The 9,556-nt window shown below is 41.6% G+C and overlaps 1 protein-coding gene across 1 annotated transcript in view; it reads right to left on the bottom strand.

The window, feature by feature from the left end:
• ADAM19 (ADAM metallopeptidase domain 19) overlaps positions 1–9,556 on the bottom strand; it is a 132,438-nt gene that overhangs the window by 26,516 nt on the left and 96,366 nt on the right. The window contains exons 8-9 of the mRNA XM_069102491.1: positions 8,180–8,251; positions 3,806–3,972 (exon numbers count right to left, since the gene is read on the bottom strand). Coding sequence (XP_068958592.1) covers positions 3,806–3,972; positions 8,180–8,251 — 239 coding nt within the window. The remainder of the gene's footprint in view (positions 1–3,805; positions 3,973–8,179; positions 8,252–9,556) is intronic.

Raw genomic sequence — 9,556 nt, 5'->3', positions numbered from 1 at the left:
CCAAGATGATTCACACTCATATCCTTCAGGGGCCAAGCTTCCCCATCAGCATCCCAGGCAAAAAGAAGTAGATCTCCCCAATGTGACAGAGGCCTTCCTCTCCTTCCTTTAATCTTTCATGGGAACATAATATCATAGTTTTAGAGCTAGAAAAGAACTTCGAGGTCAAATAATCCATCCGCACCCAGTTTAATCAAGTGATTATTATTGCCCAAATTAGTGAGAGGTCGAGCAAAGGTGCCTAGGTCATGCGTAGGTCCTCTGACCCCAAATCCAGCACCCTTTCCAAAGCACTCAACCAGTATAACAGACACAGACTTCTACCCATCCATCTTTTACCCCTGTCTTATTCTACAAGGCTAGCTCACCTCCTTTTCCATACATACTAGTCCTTGATGAGGCTTTTCTGCCATGTCTTCTTCTGCCTCTTCATATTAAATTCAAAACTACTTGCAAGTGTCCTAATATTTTCATAATCTGTGTGAGATGCTTGGGAAGACCCAAGGATAGACCAAGATTGGAGTATGCCTGTGATCCAGCCAAACTGGTCTTCTCTCTATTTCTCATGCAGGGGATTCCATCTCCCAGCTCCATGCCTTTGGACTGGCTGTGCCTCATGTCTACGATGTACTCTTTCCTAATTCCACCTTACATAATCCCTCTCTTCCTTCAATACACAGATCCATCACCACCTTCTATCTGACACGTCTTCTGATATCCCCGAATCCGAGTGCCCACCCTCCCTCCAAAACCACTTCATATTTAACCACCTTGCATTTATTCATACTTATTCTCTTTATATTTATTCCAGAAATACTGATAAATGCATTGTGGTTTCCCTCATTTGAATACAAGGTCTTTGAGAACAGAGATTGCTTCATCCTTCTTTCTTGTGTTCCCAGAGTCTAGTACAGTAACTAGTAGGCACTTAATAAATGCTTGTTTATTGCCAGAAGGATGACCACATACCCATGATGCCAGCTTACTTCAAAGAGTTTTCAAGAGCTGGGTAAAATATTTCAGGTGATCCCCCATTGAATGGCTGCCCCCTTACCCTCCATCAGGGTGGATTCCACCCTGCTGGCCACCATGTTAAAATATATCAATTGTTATTTGAATTGGCTGATTGGCAAATATCTTGGATTCATATAATTTCAATTCTGAATAGGTAGGAGAGAGATTGTTCTACTCTATGCCCCTGGAGTCTATCTGTGGAGATCTAATACAGATTCCCAGGAAGGTTTCTCTCTCATACCATGTAACGTTGCCTTCAATGCTCTTCTCTGTTAACTGACCTTGGGTTCTAAGTCCCCAGAGATCATCATGGCAATGAGCATAGATGTTTCCATGATGGGGTGAATGACCCGCCAAGCCATTCAGCCCAAGTAATTAGAGACAAAGAAACCCAAGGGAGCAGGTTCCTACCTCTTGTGCCAATTAGTTTTGCATAAATAAAACTCCTGACCACACAGTCAACTGTGTGATAAATGTATGCTCTCTGTCCCAGGGGGGTTTGCTTCACTCCCTAATTGGGCATGTCCTCCCGCTTCTTACAGGCAAGAACTATGTTTTGTATTCCTTCTGTGCTCCTTGGCACAGTGCTGGGCACGTAGGATCATAGGATTCCTAGCTAGAAAGGGCCTCAGCATAGTGCCTTGCACACAGGAGATGCTGAATAAATACTGGACTGAATTGAGTCCAAGACCCTCATTTTATAGATGAGGAGCCCAAAGCCAAAAAATAGGAAGTGATCTGGTCAAGTAATAAGTAGTGGAGTCTGGACTTTAACTCAAGCCATCTGACTGCAAATCTAGTACTCCCCTGTACTGTCCAACAGTATGTGCTTAATCATTTCAGAGCCATGGGCAAACACCCCACCACAGGATATCCTGCTAATAGCCCCAGGGGATGAACCTGACAGCAATGGAGACTTTGAGAAATTCCAATTAACAAGCATTTATGAAGTGCCTGCTCTCTCCAAGACACTGTGCTGCACAATGGGGATATAACCAAAATGAAATAGCCAATATCCTTACGGATCTTGCTTATAGTCTATGAATCAGGTGAGGGATTAAAGGAACCTGCATCCATCACTTCCTTAGGACCTTCCTATTTTAAGGGAGGTCTACAGACTTGTTATCCTGAACTCATTGTTGTATGCCTATGAAACCTGGACAATCTACCAGTGCCAGGTCAGGAAACTGAATCACTTCTGTCTGAATTGTCTTAGGAAGATTCAAAAGATCACCCAGCAGGATAAGATACTGGACACCCAGGTCTTTTCTCGAACTGAACTGCCAAGCATTCAAACTCTACTGCGGAGAGTACAACTCCAATGGGCTGGCCACTTTGTTCAAATGCTAAGTATCTGTTTGCCTAAAATATCATCTTACAGAGAACTCATACGAGGCAAGTGCTCACACAGAAGTCAGAAGAAGTGATGCAATGACACTGTACCTTGACCGCAATGTAATGACACCATTTTGGGCCTGTTTGAGTACAAAAGACAACAACCAACCATTTTAAGTGATAAAGGGACCATTTAAGGGACCATCCTTTGTTTGGGACTTCTCTTTTTGTTCTGAGGACTTAGCACCACCTTCCTAGATAGATTTGGAGGCAGATTTTGGTCCTGGGCTAAAGGAAACAAACTTACTGCCCCATCAAAACCACACAGGCCAGCTCTCTTTAATACCAGGAAAGAGCACCTAAAGCCAAGAGGTCAAGGGGAAAGTTTCTGAGCAGTTCTTGAGAGCAAACCCCTGTCAGCACAATGCACATTTCAGGGAACATTCCTGGTTGGGGCCTCTGAATTCCAATGTTGGCCCTGCTTCTGCCTTAACTACCTTCTTAGAACTCCTGGTCTCAAGTGCAGCCTATTAACTAAGCATCTTCCTGACTTATGATCTCTGCAGATTCGGTTCTGTGTGAACAACCACCTATGGATTCCTGTAAAGAATGCCTACATTGGGGGCAGCTAGGTGGCACAATAAATAGAGTATTGGCCCTGGAGTCAGAAGGACCTAAGCTCAAATCCAGCCTCAGACACTTGACACATACTAGCTGTGTGATCTTGGGTAAGTCACTTAACCTCAATTGCCTTGCCTCCCCCCCCCAAAAAAAGAATACCTACATCCCTTCAGTTAGCTGCCTGACCTAGCCTAAACCTTTGGAAGCTCTGTACCTGTTCCCCTGATCCAACCCTATCCTAGTCACCTTCAATCCTAATGACTGGCTCTCCACTATAGCCTGCCATAGTGCCTTCTTTGTAACCCCAGAACCTAGCTCAGTTCCTGACTTGGGTTCCCATCAGAGCCCTAGTCCATCCCCTTGGGGAAACCACAACCTCCCCCCCAGCCTGGACCCAGGCCATTCCCTTGGACATCTCTCAGAAAACCCAAGCAGTTAAATATTTACTCATGGTAAGAGTGGGCATCTGCAATGCAAGCTAACCCAGCTCATTCTTTGTCTCACAGGCATTCATCATCTGAATCATGTACTCTTTTAAAAATGATTGCCCATTATGGTTTATAAAGTGCTTTACATGATCTCTTTCGGTTCTCACAATGCTTCTAGGAAGTAGTATTATTATCCCCATTGTATAGAAGAGGAAATGTAGGCTCAGACAAGTTAAGCAACTTGCCTAAGATCAAACAGCTAGTAAGTAGTAGTAGAGCTGGAAATAGAACCCAGGTCTTGTGCCTCCAAACTCTGAACTCTTTCTACTTCACCACCAACAGTGGTGGGTACTGTTCTCTTCGTAGAGGGAAGAAAGCATATCTTAGCTCAGGAGTAAGCCACATACGTGATCAACTGGGCATTGTCATGGTTCTTCTGTACAAGCAGCTTGCGTCTCCAACTGAGAAAGGACCAGAGAGTAGAATAAGGATTCTCTGAGACTTCACACATATTTCCATGCGTCCAAACCTCCAAGCCCACGAGGGCAATGCGTATGTTCAGGGAGCGATAAAACTGAAAGTATAAGGGGGAAAAACAAATTGGTATCTTCTTATTGTTCAGTTGTGTCTGACTCTTTGTGACTCGATTTGGGATTTTCTTGGCAAAGATACTGGAGTGGTTTGCCATTTTGTTCTCCAGTTCATTTGGCAGATGAGGAAACTGAGGTAAACAGGATTAAGTGACTTGTCCAGGATCACACAGCTAGTAAGTGTCTTGGACCAGATTTGGAAACAAGAAAATAAGTCTTCCTGACCCCAGGACTGGCGTTCTATCCACTGCACCACCTAACTGCCCTTGGTATCTCTTTACTACCTTTTAAAATAACATTGCTTTGGATTCACATCATCTTTTCCCTCCTGATTAGTCAAAGCATCAGTGATCACATGGGTTTTCTCAGCATTTCTTAGAGCAAAAAGAAACAGATATTAGTCTCTTCTTTAGACAGAGAAAAAGAGACAAAGAGATGAAAAGTTGCTGACAGAACGAAGACAAGCACATCTGGAATAACAACTAAAAAGGTCTTCAGAGACCATCTTGTTTGTCTGAAAGACATGACAACTAAGAATCAGAGAGGTTAAGTAGAGGCAAAATAGCAGAGTGGAAAGAACTCTGCAATAAGAGAAATGGGGTTGGAATCTTAACTCTATTATTTATTTCTTGACTATCACCCTTACTCACTGGGTCATGATGGGAAGTTCAAATCTGGTCTGAGAGATTCATTAGCTGTTTGACCCTGGGCAAATCATTCAACCTTGTTTGCCTCAGTTTCCTCATCTGTCAAATAAACTGGAGAAGGAAATAGCTAACCACTCTTGTATCTCTGCCAAGATCTCTGCCAACTCCAAATAGGGTCACAGAGAATCAGACACGACTGAAAAATAACTGAACAAAAACAATAACAATCTGGTAACTCTAAAAGACAGCCAAACTTCCCACCTGCTGAAGCCCAAGAACAATGGGTATTAAATGAAAAGCAGAATTTGCCTCCTCCAGTGGCCCCAGGGAAACCAAGTTTTCTCATTTTTTCCAGATGTTGTTTTTGTTTAGGTTTGGGAATTGTCCCAATAGTATCATAAAATAGACTGAGGGAAGAACAGAGGTGCTAGAATAATGCCCTGTCCAAGCTTGTAACAGAATCATAGCTTTCTTCCTTTCAGGTCCCCTTTCCTCTCTAAAGCCCATCAGAGGGAGTAGGGGTGGGTGCCACTCATGCATAAGTCATTTAATTGGGAGAAAAGTAAAGTCCCACACTGGGGTCAATTATTTTTTAAATCAGCTGTGAATGTAACAGAATGAGGGAGATAAGCCAGGACAGCAGCTATGTCGAAAAAAAGCAGGGTTTATCTGACTGTAAGCTCAGTGAGAGGCCTCAAAGACCAATGCCATATTAAGGCACATGAGTAGAATTCTAGTGCTCAAAATGAGGGAAGTAAGGAAACACAGACCAGCAGGACAGCTTTGAAAGTGACATGTTGAATTTATTATATACTTAAAAGAAAAAATCAGATGCCTGTAATAGAGAACTACATCCTCATATTCAAGTCCCTTTTTCTGTTCTGCTTCATAGAGGGAAATGCTCATTTTATTTGGTGTTGGTTAAGTTCAGCAAAAAAAAATAAGTGATGGAGATGATTGTCCTGCTGTGCTTTGCCCTGGTCATCCTGCCTCCCCGAGTCTGGTGTTTAATTTTGGGTGTTTCATTTTTCAGGAGGGACATTGACAAGCAAAACAAAACTAGAGGGATCAACCAGAGGAATAAATAGAACTGGAAAATATGCCATGTAAAGATATTTAAACTTTTAGAGTGATAAAAGCACCATCTTCAAATATCTAAAGAGCTGTCATTAAGAGAGAACAGACTAGTTCTACTTGGGCCCAGAAATCAGATCACTGGTGGAAATTAAAGGGGGATTTTTGGTTCTAAACAATATAAAACCTCCGGACAATGAGAACTCTCTTTAAATGGAACAGCCAGCTCAGGAAGGAATGATTTGCCATCTCTGGAGGTGTTCAAGTAGACACTGGATTGCAACTTGCCAGGGATGGTGCAGAAGAGATTCCTCGCCTAGGCATGGCATTGATCTCAGTCACTTCTGAGTTCCTTTCTAGTTCTAAGACCCTATAATTTTAAAAACTTTAAAATTCTACTGGGAAAGGACTTTGTGTTGCCAGATTATCTTGTTCTCTGCCATAGGATTATACATAATAAACTACTAAAATCTTCTTGATGTTGTTCAGTAGTTTCAGTCATGTCCAATGCTTCATAACCCCATTTGGGGTTTTCTTGGCAAAGATACTGGAGTGGTTTGCCATTTCCTGCTCCAGCTCATTTGAAAGATGAGGAAATTGAGGCAGAGTTAAGTGACTTGCCCAGGGTCACATAGTCAGGAAATGTCTGAGGCCAGATTTGAACTCAGGAAAATGTGTCTTCCTGACTTTAGGCCCAGCAAAATCTCTGAGTTGCAAAGTACCTCAGACGCTCAAACTTCCTCCTACAATATCCCTGACAAGTGGTCATCTGGTCTCCACTTAAAGACCTCCAGTAATAGGAAACTCTCTTCTTCCTGAGGCAAAATCTATTTTTAAATAATTTGCATGTTGATTTTTTTCCTTATATTAAGTGGAGAGAGTGTGTGGTATAGTGGATAAACAGCTGGCTTTGGAATCAAGAAGACCTTGGTTCTCATCACTGACACATATTGGCCCTGGACAAGTCACTTACACTTTCAATGATCTAGGACAATTGTGTCAAACTGAAATGGAAAGGAGGACCCCTAGACTGTACATAAGGATCCCTGCCAGTCACATACCAACTTAGAAAATCACCTGTTAACACTATCTGTCCTGTTCTTGATACTAAAATGAAGAACTCTACATGTATTTTTAAAATTTTGCTAAATATTTCCCAATTGCATTTTAATGTCATGGGCCATATATGTTTGACACCTCTGCTCCATGCGAATCTTTATAATTTGACTATAAATTGAAGGGAAGGTGCTTACCTACATTAGTAGAGGAAATTTCCTTCACCTGGCAGTCCCCCTATACCAATGAAATCACTGGTTCAGTGCCTCTCCCTAATATATGGAGCTGAAATCTATCTCTCTCTACCTTCCACCCGTTGCCTCTAGTTCTACATTCTAGCGTTAAGAAAAACAAATGACTTGATGGCTCAGTTATCAGCTTCCTAGCTCCTGATCCCAAGCTTTTTCTTCTCTAATCTAAATATCTCCAGGTCTTCAGTAGGTTTAGTGGCATACTCCAACTTGTCAAGGCCTTTCTTTAAATGTATTGCTCATAAGTGTATACAATAATCCAGATGAAGTTAGATTGCATGTGAAAAAAAAAAAGCTGGGGGTTTTCATGGACTGAAACTCAATAGGAATAAATACTGCTATGCAGTAGCCAAAAAAGTTGATAACCAATTAGGCAAGCATAATGTACAGAACAAAAAAAAGGACATAGGCCTATGGTTTTAGGAAGCCAAGCTTAGGACTTTGCACTTATCCATATTAAATTTAATCTTATTACATATATTGTTAATTAAAATCATATTTTAGGGGCAGCCAGGTAGCACAGCGAGTAAGAGCATCAGCTTCAGTGTCTGGATGACTTGGAGATCGAATCCTGGGCTCAGATACTCAGCACCACACCCAGAAATAACTGGCCATGTAACCTTGAGCAAGTTACTTAACCCCGATTGCTTTAAAAAAATTATAATAAAATAAAATCATATTTTAGCCCATCAGGATATTTTTAATTGAAATTTTACTGTTCAAAGTACTAGTTAACTCTCTTTGATTTGTATCATCTGAAGATTTGATAATCTGCTCTCTGTGACTCCATCTATGTCATTGTTAAAAAATATTGAGCAAAAAAATATTGAGCAAGACAGGGTCAGTGGATCACAGTGGAGGGCACTTCATAAACCTCCATGTTGACACTGATCCATTCATCATCACTTTTGTGTGTCTATCAGTCAGTTTTAAACCTATCTATTTTATTTTCTAACCTGAATGTCTCCATCTTGTCCATTAAAACATGCAATATTTTGTGAAATGCCTTGTATATCATATTTCTCTGATTTATTACTCAGCTGGTAGCTCGATCACAGTTTGCTCTTAATGAAGACATGATGACTCACAGTGACTACAGCCTCCTTTTCTAAAATTCACATATGCTGTCTGTTTAACAATCCATTCTACACACCTGATCTCACCTTATCAACATAATTAGCGATCTCCATGAGTTTGTGTTTGGTGGCAACTTGGTCTTGACGGTTCTTCTGAAACTAAAAGGAACAAATAAGAAGTCAGGTGATTCCTCAGAAATAGGCTTAAAATGTCTGTCCCCTTTTTCCCACTTATACCCATGAACAACTTAGGACCTTATAGGCTCTGTCATTTATCAAACTGTGACAAGTTCATCAAACTTACACTAGAACTCAGAGCAGGAAAAAATACATTAAATCTTGCCATTCTCAAGACTATCCATGGCTAGGGTCATCACTTCCATGTTGCTAAGAAGATCTCCCCAAATATAACCATTCAAGGAAATAACATATAATAATATTGAAAGTTTCAGAGTGAGTGGAGCATAGTGGGTAGAAAACTGACTTTGAAGTCAAGAAGGACTGTGTTGAATTCTGGACACCACAAGAGGTTAACAATGACATTGATAAACTGAAGAATGTCCAGAGGAAGGCAACCAGCATGGTGAAGGCTTTGAGACCAAATCATATGAGATTTGGTTGAAGGAATTAGTCATATTTAGCCTTGAGAGGGGAAGATTCAGAGGTGACATGATAGCTGTCTTCAAGTATATATATATGTTGGGCTACCATATGGAAAAGGGATTAGACTTATCCTGTTTGGCCCCAGAGGAAAAACCAGGAACCAATTTAGGTGTGATGTCAGAAAAACTGTCCTAATAATTAGAACTGTCCACAAGTAGAATAGGCTGTCTCTCAGGGGGGTGAGTTCCCCCCCTTTGGAAGCCTCCAAGGAGAGAATGATCACATGCTATAATGGATCTGATGGACGCTGAGGACTCTCCCCAGCTCCCACATTCTGTGACTCAGTGATTCCTGCTTCTGACACTGACTAACTACATGATGCTAGTCAAGTCACAGCCTCTTACTGCTTCCAAGAAAGAGCCTAGGCCTATAAGTTTCAGACCTTTTACAGTGGTAGAGGAAATTTCCTCAGGGGCTTCTATATGAGGAGGAGGAGGAGGAAGAGGAGAAGGAGAAGGTAAAGGAGAAGGAAGAGGAGGGCAGCTATGTGGTGCAGTAGATAGAGGACCAGGCCTAGAATCAAGAAGACCTGAGCTCAAATCTAGTCTCAAACACTTATTAGCTATGTGACCTTGGGCAAGTCACTTAACCCTGATTGCCTCTGGAGACAGAAAAGGGAAACCACTCTAGTATCTTTGCCAAGAAAACTCCAATGGAGTCACAAAGAATGAACACAACTGAAAATAACTAAACAACAACAATGGTGGTGGTGGTGGTGGTGGAGGAGGAGGAGAAGGAGGAGGAGGAGGAAGAGGAAGAAGAAGAAGAAGAAGAAGAAGAAGAAGAAGAAGAAGAAGAAGA

The sequence above is a fragment of the Petaurus breviceps genome, unplaced genomic scaffold (genome assembly GCF_028583685.1).
Source record: "Petaurus breviceps papuanus isolate PSGF00001 unplaced genomic scaffold, PetGlider_PUasm1.0 551, whole genome shotgun sequence".
Classification (NCBI taxonomy): domain Eukaryota; kingdom Metazoa; phylum Chordata; class Mammalia; order Diprotodontia; family Petauridae; genus Petaurus; species Petaurus breviceps.
Note: the sequence above shows the minus strand (reverse complement) of the source record. Positions and strands in the feature narration are given on the sequence as shown.